The sequence below is a fragment of the Engraulis encrasicolus genome, chromosome 19 (genome assembly GCF_034702125.1).
Source record: "Engraulis encrasicolus isolate BLACKSEA-1 chromosome 19, IST_EnEncr_1.0, whole genome shotgun sequence".
In the NCBI taxonomy this organism is placed as follows: Eukaryota; Metazoa; Chordata; class Actinopteri; order Clupeiformes; family Engraulidae; genus Engraulis; species Engraulis encrasicolus.
The window spans coordinates 14428745-14451915 of record NC_085875.1 but is presented as its reverse complement, the minus strand read 5'-3'; the positions used below and the strand labels follow the sequence as shown (position 1 = coordinate 14451915).

The 23171-nt window shown below is 44.0% G+C and overlaps 1 protein-coding gene across 1 annotated transcript; it reads right to left on the bottom strand.

The window, feature by feature from the left end:
• Positions 1 to 1710: 1710 nt before the first annotated feature.
• On the bottom strand, positions 1711 to 4636 carry LOC134470030 (complement C1q-like protein 2). The gene is made up of 3 exons (XM_063224056.1): positions 4432 to 4636; positions 3668 to 3936; positions 1711 to 2455 (listed from the first exon to the last, which is right to left on the bottom strand). The coding sequence occupies exons 1-3, from the start codon at positions 4608 to 4610 to the stop codon at positions 2172 to 2174; spliced, it is 732 nt and encodes a 243-aa protein (XP_063080126.1). The 5' UTR covers positions 4611 to 4636; the 3' UTR covers positions 1711 to 2171.
• Positions 4637 to 23171: the final 18535 nt, after the last annotated feature.

Here is a 23171-nt window from a genome sequence, read left to right as displayed (position 1 = left end):
CATTTTTGTGTCAGAGTACTGTACAAATAATTTGGACTACTGAGATGTATGATGATAAAGGTCTTTTTTCAGAAAGTGCACTCAACTCCCAATTGTAGTAGTGCACTCAACTCCCAATTGATTACAAGGTTTTGGGTGTGAGCGACCAGAAACATATTTTGTAGAAAATCTGCACGGTTGTGATTCTTGTATTTTATTTTAGTGAGTTAGCATGACAGGATTGACATTGTTTTCTCTGTTCCATGTGTTATGGCAGCAGATCCATTATCTGTGTCATTCAGGATTCAGGAAGCACTTTAAAAAAAATGGACGGGAGCAAGCTGGGTTCTTCAAAAACAAAAAAAATCTTTATCTAATAAAAATAGAAATTTTTCAAATACAATGTCCTTGTTTCCTAATTACACAGCGAGCACTGTCAGAAAATGTTATACATCCGTGCTTCTCAAGTCTGTCTAGCTCTTTCCACCGTTGCTTCAGGTCTGAGAATGCGTCTTCTATTCATGCACAAAATCAAACTAAAAGTCTCAAATCTAAATGACTGTTAAATTACTCTAAAGTTAAACTTACGGTAAACATTTCGTTCATTAAATAAATAAACTATAAATGACAAAAGAACTAAATATATGAATTCTTACATTCTACATTTTATTCCTAAATATTGTAAATATCATCATACTCTAACACCATGTGAACGCACTATTACATAGCCTTGCTATCGCCAGACTATCACAAGAGAGAAATGCTTGGTGGAAAGCTGGGGTGCATTTCTCAAAAGAGAAGTAGTTGGCCTGTTAGCAACTTCAATAGTTGCCAATGGGAAAATGCATTGAAAACAACAAAGTAGGTAATGTAGTAAGCAACTTTGGTTTCGAGAAATGCACCCCTGGGGTGAGTTTCTCAAAAGGGAAGTTGTTAGCCTGTTAGCAACTTCGGTAGTTGACAATGGGAAAATGCATTGAAAACAACAAAGTAGCTAATGTAGTAGTTAACTTTGGTTTTGAGAAATTCACCCCTGGTTTGGCATCTAGTGTTGACATGGTGGATGTTGGCTACTCGCTGGGGCTTGGCGGTATACCGTTAGAAAAAAACGTGATAACGGTTTTCACCAACACAAGGTTCACTTTTTGATGACAGAAAATGTTTTAAAAAAGATTTTATCCCAAAAAAGTAATTAAAATAGAAATGGAGATTAATTACAATTCAGGATTTTATCTAATTTTTAAATTTAATTTCAGCCTTTTCTTCAGAAACATGAGGTGTAGGGCAAAATCGCTGCTTATGAAAAAAAAAATCGTGCATTGAACCGTGATATTAATTTTTATCAAGAAAACCGTGATACGCATTTTTCCCAGAACCGGCCAGCCCTACTACAAGTACTCGCTATCATTTGTCTAATGCCTTCAATAATGTGTCTTGCACTCCTTCCCCATTCTGTGTTTGGGTTCCCACAAAAGGGTTTCACAAAGCCAGTTATTATCTTTAAACAGTCCTGTCAGGAAGTGAGATAACATTGAATAATGCCATAGGCAGCTGTAATCTTATCCAATAGCAAGGGTCAATGGCAATTTGAAATCAATAGTTGGGGGTAAAGGGAGTTTCACACATATCCTGAGGCCTGAAGACAAAGACCACTTTTATATGGCCCCTCACATACTGAGTTATTTAATCACAGAGATTTGGATACAAACAGCACAATAGTCTTTGTGGATAATTTTCAGATCCCTTCACAGGGTCGCGTGGGCAGCGATCTGAACACCTGAACACTCGTCACATCACATCACATCACATCACATCACATCACATCACATCACATCACATCACATCACATGGTAAACGGCAGGTGTCCAGAGAAGGTGCAAACGGGGTAAAGCTAGTTTCACACATTATCCTGAGGCCAGAAGACAAAGACCATTTTTACTTGACCCCTCAGACTTCATTTAAAAACATAGATTGGATGTAAACCATATGATAACCTTACAAAGTCCTGTATGAATTTGGGGACTCCCAATTGTTTTACAAGGTTTTGGGTGTGAGCGACCAGAAACATATTTTGTAGAAAATCTGCACGGTTGTGATACTTGTATTTTATTTTTTTTATTTTCAGATCCCTTCACAGGGTCGCATGGGCAGCGATCTGAACACCTGAACACTGGTCATGTGATCACATCACATCACATGGTAAACAGCAGGTGTCCAGAGAAGGTGGTGTGGTGACTTCCCGTGTCCCTCACCCAGGTGTTGGGCCACAGCTTGACGAAGACCACGTCCCCCACCTCCAGCAGAAGAGAGGCGCCATTGGACACGGCCACGTGCTTGCTGTTCCCCGCACTGTGGGCGATGTCCACATGGTCGCCATTTTTATTCAGCGAGGCCCCAGTGGGTCGCGACTGATGCCCATCTCCAAACACGTGGATGGTGAAGTGGTAGACACCCCTGACTGGAGCTGTGAAGATGCCTAAGACAGACAGACAGGTAGACAGACAGACAGACAGGCAGGTAGACATAGAGACAGGCAGATAGACAGATGTGTAAATATGCAGACAGACAGACAGACAGACAGACGGACGGACAGGCAGTTAGACAAGCAAGCAGACAAACAGACAAAAAGACGGGCAGACAGACAAACAGACAGATTTAGGAAAAGGTCACACACTAAATAAAAATTCTACCTCTGTGTCTCATTCCACGCACTTGTGTCAGTGCACTGACGGTTAGTGCATAGTGCTCACAGTGCACTGAGGTTGTCAGTGCATAGTGTCGTGGAAAGGTTTGAGCACTATGCATTGTGCCCTCGCTGGAAGTGACGGCTGAGCATAGCATTAGCTCGCCAAAATATCGGTTGGCTACTGTTAACACTGCACAGCGTCTCGTGCTTGTATTTACATTTCCTTCACCCCAAAGGGCTACTATCACGCATACAATACTGTACTTGGCTTGGCATGAAAAGGTTGGTGTGTCAGCAACATTGCTTACAGAGTTACAGTTACAGAGACTGTTGGCCACGCTTTTCTTCCATTTCACTGTGAACGTGGCGTCTGTTTAGTGTGTGCAGTGTCCATCATTCAAGCACTGTGTTTTTTGCCATTATTAGGGGATCGTCCGGGTACTTTCAGTCAGTGCACTGACTCAACCGAAATTTTCAGTGTGAGCGTCCTATGCACTGAAACATAGTGCCCGAAGTGCACAGGTGCGTGGATTGAGACATAGCATTGAGAGGGTAAATCTCCAACCTCGGAAACTCCGACTCCCATTGTCATTGTGACACTTCATAGCCCACAAGTGCACACTGCAGACAATGAAATTGCATTTATGCCTCACTCGTGCAAGGGGGCAGCCCCCAATGGCGCCCCAATAGAGCAATGTGGTGGGACGGTAGCATGATCAGGTTACCCCACCAACCTTGCGGGTCGGGAGTCAAACCGGCAACCTATGGGCTACATGTCTGATGCCCTAAAGCTAACCCATGACTGCCCTACAGGTACACATATTATAATATATGATATGACATGATATGATATGATATATTATATGATATATGATATGATATATGATATATGATATGATATGATATGATATGATATGATATGATATGATATTATATTATATTTTATTTTATTTTATTATATATATATTATATCTTATTATGTTATATTATATCATATTACACCTGTGTTTGGGTTGTATGCACTCCCTGTGTTGGTGAAGACGTGCTTGAAGACCAGAGTGGTGGCGGTGTTGTAGGGCCCCGCGGTCACGTCCCCAGAGGCCACCAGCGAGGCGGAGAACGACACCTTGCCCCTCTCCGCCGCCTCCCGCAGCTCCTGGGCGCTCTGCTCGCTAGCCCTCAGCCTGCTCTCCATGGCCTCCAGCTGGGCCTTGGTGTCTCTCAGCTCCGCCCTCTGCTCCGCTAGCACGGCGCTCACCTCCATCAGCATACTGTGGTGCAGGTACAGCCCAAAGCAATTACATAATATCATGAAAAAAAAGTTTTTTTGGTCATTTCAGAGACTGAAATGTACTGTATGTTGTATGGGTACAGTAGTTTTCAGTATTTTCCCTGATATGTTCTGCTCAAAACCACCTTTACTTGTTGATCTTCTATTCTAATTCTATCTAATTTTCTGACACACTGAAGCTAGACTGAAGCTACAGTATGTTCGACGTACGTATATGTAAATTGTACATGTGAATAGTGACAAAGAAAAATATTGTATCCAATTGTCTATTCTATTCTATGCTATTCTATTCTATTATGTTATTCTATTCTATTCTTCTCTGTTCTTTTCTTTTCTATTCTATTCTATTCTATTCTATTCTGTTCTTTTCTATTCTATTCTATTCTATTCTATTCTATTCTATTCTATTCTGTTCTTTTCTTTTTGATTCTATTCTATTCTATTCTATTCCATTCTATTGCATTTTAGTACGTACCTGTAGATGTCTGGTTTGCAGGTTTGTTGGCTGTAGGTGGCTGCTGCAGCATCTTCGTGTTGTACTCCTCCACTCTCCGCTGCCACCAATAGCACACCTGACCACAGCATCAGCAACGACAGCAGCAGCCGCACAGCTGCAGGAGTCTTCATGATAAAAACACACATGCTAACACACATATGCACATATACATATACATATACACACACACGTAGCTGTCCTGGTCTGGACTGTAGGGACTATGAGGGCTCTGCTTTGGCTATCTTCCAAGTCCTCTCTGTATGGACTTTGTCTTTCTTTTATTCATCAGAGACCTTGTTTTGGCCAATGAGGGGGGAGGAGTTTGGTCATGGAGATGATTGTGAAATGGGGGAAGCTTCTGTTGCCATCAGTGCGAGTGGGAAAGTCAGGATTTTTTACCGGGACTCAGCAAGAAAACATTGCGAAAGCAAGCACACACTTAGAGAAGTTAGTGCTCACATTCTTGCGCAATGTGGAACATTCCCCTGCTATAATTTTTTGTTCATGTTGCAAAGTACACACACGCACACACGCACGCACGCACGCACGCACGCACGCACACACACACACATACACACACACACGTGTGTATACGCACATGCACACAATCCAACACAAAACACACACACAGTGCATTCTCCTGTTGTGATTGATCAATACTGCAAGCATGCATTCATATGTGCATGCATGATTACACCGCTGTTTGTCCACATGGTTGAGAGAGAGAGAGAGAGAGAGAGAGAGAGAGAGAGAGAGAGAGAGAGAGAGAGAGAGAGAGAGAGAGCACATTTTGTGTAAGCATGGTCTTAATATCCAGATCAGTATTTTGAAAGGTACAAGAGCTACTGTATAAGCATAGAGCGGTGGTCATGGCCATAGCCAGCATTGAGGTCAGGGAGGTCCGGCCCTCCCTAACTTTTCAGGAAAGTAGGCCTATATTTTTTTTTAAAGTGTTTTCCATTCATCATCACCATCAATTTCTGAGTATGCCTTCTCAAAATGTTTTGGAAATCTACATTTTCCATGCTTTCATACTTCTCTCTACTTGGTCAGACCAGTAGATGTTAGTTTATTCCAGTAAATAGACATTAACACATCACATTTGTGAAGAGGTATGCATTTTGGAAATAAATGACAAAAATGACATATTCTACTTTTAATAGTAAAAGTTTTCGGCGCGCAGTGCACGTACATCATGGACCTCCCTAAATTCAAAACCCTGGCTACAGCCTTGGCGGTGGTAGACCTACTTGGTCCTCTTGTGCCTGCTCCTATTGTAGATCTTACATTGGCCACTAGGGGGAGGCACAGTCTCAGTATAACAAGAGCCGTATGTACTGCTCTGAGTATACATGGGTTCACAGTGTTTATCAACACAATGTTATGAGGAGGGGCAAGACACTGGCAGCCAACCATGTGAGCTAATTTCTTGACCGACAACCGGTTTCCAACAATCAGAGGTTGAGTCGTGCGCAGCTAGGATCGCGCAGTCAGGTTATAAACAAAATGTAGAACCCATGAATTACCATATTCCACAGTGCTGTGATATTAGGCTCGTCCAAGATGCCGTTATTTCTGCCAGGCAGCCAATTTGCTAAGCAGCGAGCATGCTCACGTGAAGCATCCTGGTTAGAATATCCATTCACGACGCAGCATAAGGGAGTGAACTCTGCACCACAGTCATGTCACATGGCGATAAATCATCGCGGGAACAAAATATTTGCTATGCAGCCACGCAGTCACACCAGGGCTACTGCTGGGCATTGCCGTCGGTAATCCACCCTGATTGGCATTCATCAATCTGACGTGAATTGCAGGTGTAGCCCACATGCTTGTGAGGCAGTTCACTCGCTGCTCCAAGTAGGAAGCAGGGTTTTTTATGTATTGGGAAATCACGATAGAAAAAAACTGTCCAACTTGTTTGCCAAGCATTCAACCCCACCCTTATTAGACCGAGCAGATCTTGTGTGGATCAAGCATTTTTATGCTTGGTTGCGTCCGTGCCTATTGTGTCACCGGCGTGTTACCCGAGGCGCATCTTGTCACCAGACTAGGCAGGCAGCCGTTTGGGGCCCCCAAGCCACTACAGTGAAATTGGTTTAAATGTTCATTCCTTTGGATTTTTGCTTGGGAATCCAAGTGACCCTCTTTGTATTACTGTGCTGTTACTGTGGCTCCCCCCGGGTCCTATGCCCCCCGCTACCGGGGAACTTAGAACCCTTTTTTCAAAAGAGGGTTCTATATGTTCCCCACTGCTTCCAAGTAGACTGCCGCATGCCGCATGGCGAGCATGGTTTGTTGTTAAGGTTAGGGTCATATCAGGGTTAGGGTTAGATTTAGGCTGCCACTGTGCGCAAACTTGACATGAAATACGCATGGCAACCATTCGTGCAAGAAATATGCATGCGCAAACATCCGGGGCCTTATCCCCTTAGAAACAATGCAGGGAATATATAGGACCCTTTTTTCCCCCGGTCCCATACAAAAAACGGGGAACATAGGACCCGGGGAACAGGTACGGTCCCGAAATTATGGAGATCAGGGAAGGTTATCCTGAAAACACTCGAGGAGAAAACTTTTTTTGTTGTTTTGTTTTGTCTTGTTTATTCGTGGGGTGAGCCTGTCCTGAATAATTTACTATGGAGATGCAGAAGCATTAAGATTTAAGAGGTAGTATTTCGTGTTAAACCTCATGAAGAGGTGAAAGAGTCCCTCCAAAATGCTGTCTTCAAAAAGTGAAGTGGAAGAGGATGTATGGAGATATCTATATCTGTCGGTCTGTCTGTCTGTCTGTCTGTTTGTCTGCCTTTCTATCTGTCTTGGCATAAGGATCTAATCATGTTGAAATGGGTTTGCCTACAGGCCCACTTTCCGGTGATGAATAATCTCTCACCTACACTGTTTTGACTTTGAGGATCTGGATGAATGAGACACTTCACAGACACCATTCCATATAACGACATAAACTCTGTGTGTGTGTGTGTGTGTGTGTGTGTGTGTGTGTGTGTGTGTGTGTGTGTGTGTGTGTGTGTGTGTGTGTGTGTGTGCATGCGTGCACATATGTGTTTGTGTGCGTGTGTGTGTCTCCATATCACCCCTATAGCTAGCTAAGTCTGTGTTGAGGTGACAATGAGCTGTACAGTTGTTTACAGCTTGTAGCAATGCCATGTTACTAAATGTGTGTGTGTGTGTGTGTGTGTGTGTGTGTGTGTGTGTGTGTGTGTGTGTGTGTGTGTGTGTGTGTGTCAGCATGTATCGTTGGCATGCTACTAAGTGATGCTCCAGGCGGATGTGATAAGCGGTAGATACTATGCTTCTCTATTTCCACTCAGGCCAGCCAACTTACATTACTGTTGAACTAAATATACTTTCTGTATCGCAAACACACACACACACACACACACACACACACACACACACACACACACACACACACACACACACACACACACAGGGCACACATGCACACACACACACTCGCACGCGCGCACACACACACACACACACAGTGCGAGGTTGGGAAGGAGAACTTAAGAGCAGTTCAGAGCTGTGTTTATACTAGTTTCCTTCCATGCACAGTGCTCTGAGCTGGGGCAGCAGTTGGGTATGATCCTAGCCTAGCTGGGAAAGGGTTTAGTCATCGCTTCGCTCTGTGCAACACCCCCTCCGCTCCGATGCCCCACCCTACCATGACCCTGGCAGTAAAAAAAAAAAATGCAAAATGCCAAAGTGGCTGAAATGATCAGCTGAGGCTGATGAAAAGTACAAATACCATGATACTATTTCAATAGAATGGTAATAGTGTGGAAATAATATCTTACCATAATAGCACTAACTCACTTTTTTGTGATGTAATCAGGGGCGTGGATTCTCTATGGTGCCCCACCCCTCCTAGGCCAAGGAAAAATGGGTTGACACTGTGGGTGCCTTCCAATATGCGCACTCCGGTCTTCCACTTGTGCTTGTGGCCTCGCCCCGCCTCCGGCCCCCGCCTCCAACAATAAAGTTTCCCAGCTACAGTATGAGCCTAGCCACAAGTTTTGGGGAACTGTTTCTCATTCACCATCCCAATTGCAAATGAGAAAATATCTTGAAGTGTGCTTTTGCAAGATACTGAATGTATTTTCTGTCGTCAGTGACATCATCATCAAGCAGGCAAGTGAGCAAGGGAGGACGGAAGTCCGCATATTGGAATCCACCCTGTGAGTTAGCCAGAGCATAGTTTTCGAAGAGACTTGCGGCCACAGCCAAGCTAGTCATCTGTACCTGTTACAATAATACTCCCATAATGGTACTCAATGGGCAAAATGGCACTAGCCTGATTAGCATGACATTCAAATCTCTTCGAGACTTGGCCCGACCAAGATCGTAACAATAGTAGGGTCATAAATGGAGGTTCCGTGACCATCATCTGGCAACAATGTTTTGATGATTGATTTGACCTCTATGGACCCTTTAGAAAAGATTTAGCCCCCATGTCCCTCGCAAAAATCCCAGGATTTTTTTTCTAGAGAGCCAAATTCAAAATGGCGTCCGGCGGCATCTCTAAAAAATAACTGTGCTGTCTTGTCAGTTGTTGGGTGTAAATGTTCCCCCTGGTGTTAACATTGGGTACTGCATCTAAAGGATCAGATTTCCTGTTGCTACGCGATACACTTCCTTTCTAACCAACCTGAGGAAAGCCGTTGCCATGTTCTTCACCTGATAGTTCAATCATTAAAATCCTACGAATGGAACTAACAGTAAGTTACCAAAATCTATCTAAAAGTTGTCTAAAGTCACTGTTATGTGAACCATTGTGATAAAAACGCAAAATTTCTCTTCTACTGAGATCGCTATTAAAGGTGTGAAATATGCTAATTCACTATCGTTAGCATGCCTTGGCTAAATTCTCTTCTCATTCAATCTTTGTATTGCTTCGTTTATGTTCAGTTGTGCCTTGTATTTCTCATGTAAACATTCCTAGTCACTGTATTTTTACTCACTTTCCTGTTTACTTAACTGTGTTTAGTCCTTTATAACAAAGATGTTAAATGTTAAAGTTCGCCATACTTACTTGATTTACCTTACCTTATCTGGTCATAACCTAATATGTGAAGATCAACTGTGCCTACTTACCTGAACTAAAACCTGTGAAAGAAAATGGTTATCCTTTTTAGTATCCTGTAAAGAAGAAACTATTTTACCGTGTGGCATTCAATGTATTTGTTATGTAGGCTAAGCCTAATATTTTGTACCTGTAGTGTATTAGATACACTTTTTTGTATTTTGTTTTTCTATGACTCTGTCATTTATGTTGGGGGTTTTATGCCTTTTATGTTTGTTTACTGATTGTACATTTATGTTAACCTCTGACCCTGGTTTTCATTGGTGGGCTGCTTGATATATATATGAAAGCGCGCGAGGGCGCGCGCTGATCAATGCAGAGACAAGAATGTGAAGACTCATCCTGTTCACCTCTCGAGCAATGTTAACGGGCTGGTAAATTAATAAAAGGAGAAAACATGATCCATTGTTTTTGGTATTTGCATACTTGTGTGTAGATACATGACAACTTTGGCGACGAGGATGGGATTGTTTTTCCCCTTTGTTATTTTTGTACCGCGGGTCGCTCCCGTTTTGACCCGGTGACGAGCTAACTTATGGAAGACGCTAGCCGTGAAGAAAAAGAAGCTAGCAGCGCGGACAATAGCAGCGACGAAGCTAGCACTACTGAGCAAAACGCGAGCTCGGAAGCTAGCAGTGGCACAGAAGAACCAGGCGCTAGTCCCGAAAGTGCTAACAACGAACAAAACCAAGAGACTGTGAGTGAAATACGGACATACGCCATGGCGCTGTACAGTAGTGACATTGGTCTACAATTTGACGAAACGGCGGAGAATTTCGAGAACTATGAAGAAAGGTTCCTGCAATTTTTGGCTGCAAACAATATCGAAGAAGCACGTAAGAAAGCCGTGTTCTTGTCAGTGGTAGGGCCAAAGACTTTTGCTTTGCTGAAAGACTTGATATCACCGAAACAGTTCAGTGAGGCCACGGTGACACTTAAGGTTTTGTTGGACTCACTTCGGGATTTTTACATGCCTAAGAAAAATGTACTGGCTGAGAGGTTCACGTTCAGAAGCCGTCGTCAGCAGACGGGTGAGAGTTTTTCTGACTACATGGCTAGCTTGAAGGGGTTAGCATCAACGTGCGATTTTGGCGCAAATCTAGAAGAGCAGCTGCGTGATCAGTTCGTGTGCGGCACGTCTAACAATGACCTTCGGCGAAAATTGCTGAATGCAGCCATGGGGGAGGTTGAGTTAAAGTGGGCGAAGTTGGTGGAAATCACCAACAATTTCGAGTGCACTACGGCTGGACTGGAAAGCATGCATAAGGGGCACGGCCAGACACCAATCCACCTGCGAGCTGATCACGTCGGGGCGAGAAAGCCACGAGAGACCAGCAGGACTACGCGGACCGTGGGGGAAAAGATCGACGACAGCAACCGGGACTGCTACCGATGCCTGGGAAAGGGACATGGACCCGGGAGCTGCCGTTTCAAGAATTCAGATGTCGCGGATGCGGCAAGAATGGTCATCTTGAACGCGCTTGTCGTAGCGGGGGCAACGACGCAGGCGGGGAGCAGCGAGACTGGCGACGTCCGCCTAGTGCAGGTGCTGTTGGGGCGCCTTCCGTCAGAAGCGGCCCTGGGGTCAAGTTCGTGGACCAAGGAGCCGACTACGAACCGCAGCCCGAGACGGAGCTGTCTGAACAACTTGACATGAGACTTTATACTGTAAAGACTGAATGTGAGTATGTGAAACCATACAAGGTGATGATTAAATGCAATGGGGCTAGGATGTACATGGAAGTAGATACTGGGGCAGCAATGTCAGTTATCTCAGAGAGTTTATACAGAGCAAAACTACAAGGGGCCAAGTTACAGCCATGCAACATTACACTGCGAACATACACCGATGAACCGCTGATTTTATTGGGTAAAATCGTAGTGAATGTACAGTGTGGGAAGCAAGATGTGCAACTGCCGTTGTTAGTGTGTCGTGGAAAGGCACCCGCCCTTATGGGCCGCGATTGGATCCGAGTGCTAAATTTAGATTGGTCCAAAGTAAATCGCGTAGCCGTATCTGATCCCGTGGAGCAAGTGTGCTCCGAGCACAGAGCAGTGTTTGATGGTGAACTCGGGCGCACCACCGGCGTTACTGCCACCTTACATGTGTCACCTGATGCGAGACCGAAGTTTTGCAAAGCAAGGAATGTGCCTTATGCACTGCGCGAGGCCGTAGATAAGAAGTTGATCGAACTCGAGCAGCAGGGAGTTATTTCCCCTGTGCAGCATAGCGAATGGGCAGCGCCGTTAGTGTGCATTCCCAAGAAGGATGGATCCGTGCGCATTTGCGGCGATTATAAAGTGACAATAAACCAGTGGCTCGACGTGGATCAATATCCACTTCCTAAAACGCAAGATTTGTTTTCCACCCTGGCAGGGGGAAAACACTTTACAAAACTTGATCTTACACAAGCTTACACTCAGGTGGAGATGGATGAGAAAAGTAAGCCTTTTCTCACCATAAATACTCCGCGGGGTCTGTATCTGTGCAACCGTTTACCATACGGAGTTGCGAGCGCACCGGCTATTTTCCAACGCACTATGGATGAAGTCTTACAAGGGCTTGATGGGGTAGTATGCTACCTAGACGACATTTTAATTACAGGAAAAGACACGCATTCTCATGTAACAAATTTGAAGTGCATCTTGCAGAGGCTGGAAGACCGTGGGCTTAGGCTCAACAAAGAGAAATGCGCATTCTTTCAGAATAGCGTTACCTACCTCGGGCATGTAATCGATGCCGAGGGGGTGCGCCCGATTAAAGAGAAAACAGAGGCTATTGACAAGGCACCGGTGCCTAAAAATGTGTCCGAATTGAGGTCCTTCCTCGCCATGCTCAATTATTATGGGAAATTCATACCAAACTTGGCTAGTGAAATTAAACCAATGACTGAGTTGTTGCACAAAGATAAAGACTGGAATTGGTCTAAGAAATGTCAAGACGCGTTCGAACGCACCAAGGCTCAGCTTGGAGCTGCACCAGTGTTGACACACTACGATCCAAGTCTGCCTTTGATTTTAGCATGCGATGCTTCGCCCTATGGCATAGGTGCAGTTATTTCTCATGGGTTCCCAGGTGGCAATGAAAAGCCCATAGCATATGCATCGCGCACGCTCACTAAAACCGAAGTAAATTACTCTCAAATCGAGAAAGAGGCACTTAGCATCATATTTGGGGTGTCAAAGTTTAATGACTACTTGTATGGGAGAAAATTTACATTACTGACTGACCACAAACCATTACTCAAAATACTAGGACCGAAGACCGGGGTGCCCGCACTGGCAGCCGCCAGGTTACAGAGGTGGTCATTGATTCTTGCGGCATATCAGTATGACATATGTTACAAGCCGTCTTCACAACATGCAAATGCTGACGCCTTATCGCGTCTTCCGCTACCGAAAGCGGAGCCAGATTCAGAGTATAGCTCTGTGTTTAGGATTTCGTTTCTGGACAAAGTTCCCATTTCGGCACAAGAGATAGCCAGTAAAACAAAATCTGATGTGCTACTGCAGAGGGTAAAGCATTTCACATTAAATGGCTGGCCAAGGCGGTTAACTGAAGAGGAGTTGAGGCCTTATTTCAATAGAAATACTGAACTGACAGTGGAGTCTGACTGTGTGATGTGGGGTTTTCGTGTGGTCACACCTGAAGTGTTAAGGTCACAGCTATTATGCGAATTACATGAAAATCATCCAGGAATTGTCAAAATGAAAGCAGTGGCCCGTAGTCATTTTTGGTGGCCCAACTTAGATTCAGATATCGAATCGCTTGCAAGCAAGTGCCAGACATGCCTGTTAAACAGGAACAAACCTGCAACTGCTCCGGTTCATAACTGGAACTGGCCGAATCGACCTTGGCAACGGATACATACTGATTTTGCACAGAAAGGCAAACACAACTTCCTGGTAGTCACTGACAGCTATTCACGCTGGCCGGAAGTGGCCATTATGAGCAGCACAACCACTGAGAAGACCATAGAGGTTTTGAGGGGATATTTTGCAACTTGGGGTTTGCCGGATGAGCTGGTCTCCGATAACGGCCCGCAATATGTGTCGGCAGAATTTGAAACATTTCTTAAAAATAATGGGGTGAAGCACATCAGGAGTTCCCCTTACCATCCAGCATCTAATGGTGCTGCTGAGCGCTTAGTGCAAAATCTAAAAAGGGCTCTTGATAAGGGACAAAACAGTGGGATGTCATTGCAACACTGCATCCACAACTTTCTTTTCTGTTACAGAAGCACACCGCAGTCCACAACGGGGAAAACGCCTGCAGAGTTATTCCTGAGGCGCCAGTTCAAAACCAGATTATCACTCACAAAACCCAGTTTTGCGGACTCCATGCAACAGAGGCAGGAGGCTCAGCAGACCAAACAAGCTGATTCACGCACACGTACAAGACACTTCCTTCCTCAGCAGAGGGTTTTGGTTCGAAACCACAGGGGAGGGGAAGGTGGGAAGTGGGTACCAGGGACTATTGTCAAGGCACTAGGTCCTGTTACTTACCTGGTGAAAGTGTATGGAAAAGTGTGTAAGAGACATGTTAACCAGATGATTGAAACTGCACTGGAGATGTGTAATGACAAAGTGGATCAATACAATGATTCAGAGGACTTTTCAGACCTAGAGACGGGTTCCAGGGTGCCACAGGCAGGCGTGGCTATGCCTGATAGCGTGGTGGAGTTCCCTACGAGGGAGGAACCCCAAACTGTTAGTAGTGGGGTTACCGTTCCGGTTCCTGAGGTTGTGCAGAGGCCCAAGCGTCACATTAAACCACCTGAAAGGCTAAATCTGTAGAACCCTGAGTTGATGTAAAATATATACAAGAGAGAGAAACATGTTTTTGTTTGAGGGTGTGGGGGTTTCATGCTTCAGGGGAGGAGTGTGGTGTATTAGATACACTTTTTTGTATTTTGTTTTTCTATGACTCTGTCATTTATGTTGGGGGTTTTATGCCTTTTATGTTTGTTTACTGATTGTACATTTATGTTAACCTCTGACCCTGGTTTTCATTGGTGGGCTGCTTGATATATATATGAAAGCGCGCGAGGGCGCGCGCTGATCAATGCAGAGACAAGAATGTGAAGACTCATCCTGTTCACCTCTCGAGCAATGTTACCGGGCTGGTAAATTAATAAAAGGAGAAAACATGATCCATTGTTTTTGGTATTTGCATACTTGTGTGTAGATACATGACAGTACCCTTTATTGTTGTGTTTCAGTTTTACAAATTGGTATGATTCAAGATGTCTTCACTAAAGCATTCAAACTGGAGTCACGCCTTGAGTCTTACTTTGTTCGCTATCTGTCAAAACAACATCCCAGGCGTGTTGCCAGGACAGAATAATAACTTTTGATCTGGATGACCTAGAATCATGTATGAAAGCACTTTTTCATACAAGTCAACCACGAGGATTCCAAATCTGACATAATTTTGGTTATAAAACTTTGTTTTGACAGCAAAATTCAAGATGGCCGCCATCTAGAACCATTATTTACGACCTTTTTAGGCCGTCACCGCCCACAATTATCATATTTGGACTGGGAACCTCCCAATTTGTGTACATTTCTCATGTAAAGATATTGAGAGAATATCTGATCTACAAGCCCACAATTCCTTACATTGGGAGGCGTAGTGGGCTTGTAGATGGGCTATTTTAACAATGTGTCTTTTTTAGTAGGCTATTATTTGACAATTTGGCCGATTGTTTGATGATTACTTTGGATGCAGTGATGGTCTTTTACTTTGAGAGTCCTTACATTATTACCCCACCCCCCAAAACAGGGGGTCTTGACCCCCAGGTTGAGAACCACTTATCTAGTTTAATTTAAAAAAAACACCTTCACCTTTCACATTTTCCAAGCACTTATCTAGGTTGTGTGTTTTTTTTTTAAAAACCTTTCCGTTTCACATTTTCTAAGCATTCTTGCACAGAGAAGCCCGTTGAGGAACTCAAGGCAAGAGCTGCTGAAATAGAAGAAGTGCGCTCACAGCAGTGATCAACTTGGTTGAAGACAGTCAGTTTGTGCAGCTCCCCGAGCTGCAAGAACACTGTTGTTGAGGAATGTGTGGTCTTATTCAACCCCAATGGCACATACAGGAAGACGCAGAAGAGCAAGCTCATCTCGAAGATCTCCCTCCACCCTGTTTTGATTTAAGAATACTATCTTGCTCTAATTCAGTGCTTCTCAAACTTTTCCCGTCATTTCCCCCCTCAGAGGGTCTGGATGCCTCCGTGCCCCCTCCCCCTTTTTGTGGGGTAAAAATCACTTCTGGCTGGCGCTATCATAGTTATGTCTGACCTGAGGTAAATTAGTATATAAATGGTTTCCAAGCAAAAGCAGTACTTGCGCAAACTGATTTTGCGATTGCTGCGCAGAATTAAAGGAAAGGTGAGATAAAACAAAGAGGGACTGCAGTCGAATGCAGTGCAGATGTGTGTTCATTTCCTATTCTATTCAAATCAATGACAATTAATAATATAATGTTGGTGAGGGGGGCTTTAAACATATTGGCTTATTGGCCATATATTAAATTAGTTGTTTGCAGATGTCACAAGCCCCCCCTGTGATGTCTCTGCCCCCCCCCCCACTTTGAGAAACTCTGCTCTAATTGACATAGGCATGATCTGGAGGATGGGAACTCCATCAGCAGAAGATTGGCAGGCACAGGACGGCACCCTATACAAGTAGTCTTTTTCTTGTTTTTGACACTACACAATAACATTTTGAAAGACTTGGCAGATGGGAACTTGTGAATTTCATGTGTAGGTATGTGCATTACCATGTATGCGCAGGTCTCGTTCGTCTTCGTTTGTTAAGTATGGTGTATCGTAGGGATATTTGGCACCGATGATACTGGGAGCATGAGAAGGCAAGGATGATGGATGACAGTTTTTGGGCATAGCCCAACCTACTTGTATAGAGTGCCGTCCTGTGTCTGCTGATGGAATTCCCATCCTCCAGATCATGCCTATGTCAATTAGAGCAAGATAGGATTCTTAAATCAAAACAGGGTGGAGGGAGATCTTCGAGATGAGCTTGCTCTTCTGCGTCTTCCTGTATGTGCCATTGGGGTTGAATAAGACCACACATTCCTCAACAACAGTGTTCTTGCAGCTCGGGGAGCTTCACAAACTGACTGTCTTCAACCAAGTTGATCATTGCTGTGAGCGCACTTCCTCCATTTCAGCAGCTCTTGCCTCGAGTTCCTCAACGGGCTTCTCTGTGCAAAAATGCTTGGTTTTTTACTAGATAAGTGGTTCTCAACCTGTGGGTCAAGACCCCCTGTTCTGGGGAGTGGGGTCATGATGTAAGGACTCTCAAAGTAAAAGACCATCACTGCATCCAAAGTAATCACCAAACAATCGACCAAATTGTCAAATAATAGCCTACTAAAAAAGACACATTGTTAAAATAGCCCATCTGCAAGCCCACTACGCCTCCCAATGTTAGGAATTGTGGGCTTGTAGATCAGATATTCTCTCAATATCTTTACATGAGAAATGGAGTCACACAAATTGGGAGGTTCCCAGTCCAAATATGATAATTTTGGGCGGTGACGGCCTAAAAAGGTCGAAAATAATGGTTCTAGATGGCGGCCATCTTGAATTTCGCTGTCAAAACAAAGTTTTATAACCAAAATGATGTCAGATTTGGAATCCTCATGGTTGACTTGTATGAAAAAGTGCTTTCATACATGATTCTAGGTCATCCAGATCAAAAGTTATTTTTTAGAGATGCCGCCGGACGCCATTTTGAATTTGGCTCTCTAGCAAAAAATCCCGGGATTTTTGCGAGGGACATGGGGGCTAAATCTTTTCTAAAGGGTCCATAGAGGTCAAATCAATCATCAAAACATTGTTGCCAGAGGATGGTCACGGAACCTCCATTTATGACCCTACTACAACTAACATTCTTAAACGGCATGGTTGACCTACCTCCCTTGGTTTGCTACTAGTCAAGGGCAGAACAAGCTGAGCCAAAGTTTAAACCAAACATTTTTTGGCCCCAATAGAACGTCTCTGCTTAAACAACGTCAATGCCTTGAACACGCCTCTACCCAGGATGGTTGGAAAGGCTGAAAGTTGATTAGTTCCCGACAAAGTGGGTGGAGTTTCCCACTGTGTAGGGAACCCGAATATACGGGAAACAAACAAACAAACAAACAAACTTCATTGCATTGGTGACGCATGCTATATTTTATCTTCGTTCACCATATTGGAAATATAGTACAGTATATCCTCATTGGCGATGTATTTTCCAGACACTAATCCCTGTTATAATCTGTTCTACTCGCTTTGGTTTAGATCAGTTGGGTGAGGTTTTGGCTCAGTTGAGAAGGGGTTTGGCACAGATCCTTATGGGCCAAACGGATTTGGCCCAGTCCAGAGGCAGCTGTCTGAGAGCTTACCGTAGTTGATAAGTGCCAAACTCATACTCATGAACGGCCATCCGGGTACTTTGCTCTTAAATTTGCGTTACGCCCCTTTATGGGTGAAAACAAACCGAATGTCTCATTGACTTACATGCTACAACGGCTAGCCTAAATGAACACATTCCATGCTTCAGTCACGGCTGTTTGGCTATACTATTTGAACAGCCGGCAACACAACACGTTTTCGGCATGTTGAACAACGCTAGTCTACAGGTCCGTATCTTTCGTTTATTAAACCCCAACATCACCAATTGGCTTGCATGGGTTGTTTTCCCTCACAAATGGCCGTAACGCACATGGAAAACGTCACGCCGTTCATGACTATAGCCTGGCCCTCGCCAGACCCTCGTGTATTTCCGCTCAGCTTTGTGAGCTCACACGAGGGTCTGCAGGACCTTCCGATTCGATCCCTGAACCAAAAATGCAGTAATATCAATCACTAATCAGGATTTTCAGAGTTGTGACGCAGTCAAACTTTCTAACCTATTGGAGAAGAAATGCGACAGTTGTTTCAGACAATAACGACCTCTTGCATGGTCTCATTCATTGACATCGATTCTGTAATTTCAACTGCATTTTAGAATCTGAGTGAGTAGTTAAAGTAGCACCTCATTAAAAATGGCAAACAAGTGTTTCCCCAATCACGCTTACGTGATAAAAACACGCCTTTGCAGACCGACGGCTATGGCATGGCTTCATCTGAATGCTTGCGGAGCAAGACGCAACCCATTCAAATGGCGAGAGTCAGATTACTCAAACCAATGGCTGATGACTGGAAAACTTAAATTACAAAACCTTTTGTGCTCTTTTGAATGTGGAAAGTTTCTTTGGATCAGTGTTAATGCAATGCAGTGAAAATATTAGCACAGCAATAAGTGCTGTTACAGGCTCACTAGAGGGGCAACTATTATGCATCATACAGTATATGGAGTGGTGTAATGGGGATTTTTAAAGTGGGGGTACACGATTTTTGTCGTCATCAGATAATTAGGCAACTTATCATGTCATACCCCCCAAACTGTCCTTAATCTACCATCATTGCTTCTCCGCTTTCATCTGTTTGGTCAATCACCTGCAACACTGCTATGGGATCATTCCTTTTTGTACTCAAACATGGGCAGGATATTTTTTTTTAAATCTCACTTCAGGAGAAGTGGGTGGACTGTGTACCCTCGTGTACTGCGCCAACTACACCCCTGAGTATATGGTAATATAATGTATTTAAATGGTATGTCTGTCTACTCTATGTGTATAGACTGTTGGAATAGTATACTGGAAATAGAAAACGTGTTGTTCATTGCATAAAATGAAAATATGCGTATAATGAATTCGAAGTTGACGCCCATGTAAAAACATGACTGAAAAAAGAGTCCCTCAAAATTCTTCTCTCCACTCAAGAGAGCTCACTATATCTGGAAAACGTTTGTCGGAGTATGTTGTGCAGTGTATATTTGCCTTGTTGTAAGACAAACTAATGAAATCCTTCTCCAAGGAGTTGCGTATCATCAAGCGAGTCCCCATCAAGCAGCTGCTGAATGCCAGTGATCCCATGTGTTCAGTAAATCAACATCACTGCGCTCTGCAGAGCCATGAAGTCTGTGCTTGTGCGGCTGGAAACTGTGGGCTATGGACAGGGTACATGACTGGACAGGCCATCTGGTATAGCGGGCATTTCCCGGTGGGCACCGCACCCTAGAGGGCCCCTATTATCAGGAGAAAAAAAAAAAAAACAGAAATGTCAAAAAAACATGTATTATTATTATTCTTTTTTTAGTCAGTTCTGCGCTGCTAATTATGAGGAGCCCCTTTACGGTAAGCCAAAAGTGCTCAGGCCTTATATCTCCCCTAGTCCTGCCCTGACGGGGTGTACAGTAAGCCTGGGTGGGTCACCCCCACCGCATAGCTATCATTCCTCCATACTACATTTGGTATGTACATGTACGTTGCAATAGGAGAGTGCACGGTGTGGGGACTCTGTGAAGTAAAGACGCGACAACGTACTCAAGCGTAATCATCACACCATAGTGATAATTCCCTCTCACTTCATACACCCTAAACCCAGGCCAGGCTTATATCCTAGTGTGTGTGTGTGTGTGTGTGTGTGTGTGTGTGTGTGTGTGTGTGTGTGTTTGTGTTTGTGTGTGTGTGTGTGTCTGTGTGTTGGGAGATGAGTTACCCAGGGTCGTGACAAGATGGGTCACTAAGGGCCCTAACAAGCTGGGTCACGAAGGGCCTGGAACCCACCCTGCACCCCCTGTCACCTACAGTGAAGGCCTACTTACAGTAAACAAGGCTCTCTCCCTCTGAGCTCATTGTATGGCTATTTCACCCCAGACAACTAGACTTGTGTACATATTTCTCTAATAGATAGATAGATAGATAGATAGATAGATAGATAGATAGATAGACAGATAGACAGACAAGGAGAAAGAGACAGATGAAGCAAGAAAAATGAAGAGAGAAACAGAGGGATACGTGTGGGGAGGAGAGAGAGACAGAATCAGAAACAGATACAGACAAACATACAGACAGACAGACAGAAATAGGCAGATGGGCAGAGAAATCGAGGGATAATAAGGAGAGAGGGAGACAGAGAGAGGGAGACAGACAGAGACACAGAGGGAGAGCTGGCGAGGAGCCATGTGAATCATAGGCGGGCCAGGGAGCCACACAGCAATGCCAGGATTGCTGAGCTGGTCTTATTTAGAGGGCGGCGGGATTTAGGAGACTAGAGGGGAAATATTTTGGGAGATATTTCAGAGCAGGGCCCAACATTGAACCCCGGCCCGACACACCCAATTGTAATCTGTCGAAAAATTCTGCAACAACTTCAAAAGTCGGCAGACTGGTTTCTACTGTTATACATGTAATGATTGCCCGGTATTGTAGGCTATGGATGTTCATCTTCATTGATCTTCTACTATCATATCAAATACTAAAGGTTATTTGTTTTGTTTTGATATCTTTTGATATGGATACATGATATTTGTACGAAACAAATCTTTCCAATCAACCCCTCAAGGTTTTGTATGCATAGGAGCTGGATGCCTGTGACAGTGTGTACACGTGTGTGGAGAGAGAGAAAAAGATGTATGTGTTTCAGGGCTTGACACTGGCACCTGCCAACCGGCCAAATGCTGGTAAAACTTGGCTGTGGCTAGTAATATTTTCAGTGTCACTAGCCAATTTGGCTGGCAGCTTATTACTTGGTATGACATAGGCATCGAATGAGCCTATATTCTGTTTGTTCCTTGTTTGTATTTAAGTTCAAGAAAAAGCTCAGTAACACAGTTTCTATTTGCTTGATATACTTCCATGTAGAAAGCTATACACTCATCTTACTTAAGCACATCATCTTCTGAGGTTAGATGTATTGTGATAAAGAGGGGAAAAAACTATATAAAATCTGTGGCTAGTGGAATACCTGAATGGACGAGAGATAGAGAGAGAGAGAGAGAGAGAGAGAGAGAGAGAGAGAGAGAGAGAGGCGATGGTGAATTGCTTGCTGGTACATAAATAGCCAGAGCTGGACTGCCTCTGTCCTTTCCTCTCCTCTCTGCTCTCTCTGAAAGGCTTCTTGTAATCCTTTGAAGTAGTCTCTAATTTGTGGAGTTGAGCCTCCGCTCTCTGGCATCACCCTTTACACACACACACACACACGAACACGCACATGCACCCGCACACACACGCACACGCACACGCACACACACACACACCCCTCCTGAGCCTCCAGGGGCTTGTGTATTGACAGAGGGCCCCATTACTGGCATGTATTAACCCATTGTGTCCTGGAGACACATATACGCTGCATTCAGGTTCTTGAGATTTGAGCTGCTTTATTAAAAATATGGGTAAGTTAGAGCTGAGTGAACACATTATAAGGCAAAACGTGTAACTATGTAACTAATGTAACTAATTTCATGTTTGTATATGCTTCAGAGGCTACTGTGGAAAACTCCCTGCTGGAGCCAGCGTCGTGACGCCAGAGACGTCATTGGTGACGTACCACGCACTTGCGTGCATTCATGACTTGACTTTCAGCGTGCATCGCTGGCAGACACTTGCCGTTTTGCTCCAGCATATTGCTGAAATGTTTAATATTTTGTGTGTACGTGTGCGTTGATGAGAATGTAAGTACATCGTTTCTGTTTGTATTTATGTTGTATTTCATCCACTGGTGTTTGTTAGATGCTGTTTAGTCCGGTAACCGTGTAACTTTGGTTTTACCGCGAGCTCCATTCATTTCAATGAGAAAATGTCCGATTCTTAAATGCTTTCCTAAATGCTCATTTCTTGGTTTTAAGTTACATGAGTAGTCCGGTTTGGAAGTGCTTTGATAGTATTTTCGACCTGTGGTGTTATTTCCACCGTTTTGTGACTGTTTGAGGCATTATTTTAGCTTCTAAATATTGCATTGTCGTGCTATGGAGACATGCGCTGTTCACGTGGACACTCGTCTTGCTAGACTTTATGGCGGCAAGAACCGCTTCTGCCATTTGTGGTCTTAAAGCGCCACCCCGTGGACACTAAGTGTATTGCACTTGATTTTCTCTCGAGTAACCCCCTTAAGTGCCTAGTTCTCACTTGTATAATTATTGTATTACTTGCCACTTGCAGTAATTCGCTTTCTCTTCACATTAATGTTACTGAAGTGCAATTATATTATTATGTATATTGTAATGTAACTTGATGTGTATATTTGATCCTAATTATTATGGAACTGTATTTTCTGCATATTTGGTATTGTGTAGAATTTATCTGTATAGTTTCTAATTACTCCCTTCTGTATATGTTTATCTTGCAGAAACCACACACTCTTACTACATTGTAATGCACACAAACCTTGATAATTACTCTACTTGTAACCATACATTGAATAATGTATGCAACAGTTCAATGAAGAACACTTTTGATACTTGGATTCAATAAATCTCTTAATATCACCTAAAGTCGCAGCGGTTCTCTTACCGGAGCACATAGTCAGTGAGGGGGCGACTAGCCATCAACGTACACGTCCGTCACAAGTGGTCCTTCGAACCGGATAGCTCCGCCCACTGCGCTATGGCGACCTTCCAAGGTGATTACAGAGAAGATAACATCCAGGTCCGTCCTCAGAGAGTGAGACAGCTCCCACGGCATCTTGGGGACTACGAACACGGTTTCCCAGCCAAACAG

Coding starts and splice junctions, on each gene's coding strand:
- LOC134470030 (XM_063224056.1), bottom strand. CDS start 4,610: ATGTGTGTTAGCATGTGTGTTTTTATCATGAAGACTCCTGCAGCTGTG. Junction 3,937..4,431: donor TGCAAACCAGACATCTACAG/GTACGTACTAAA, acceptor CCTGCACCACAG/TATGCTGATGGAGGTGAGCG. Junction 2,456..3,667: donor TGCATACAACCCAAACACAG/GTGTAATATGAT, acceptor TGTCTGTCTTAG/GCATCTTCACAGCTCCAGTC.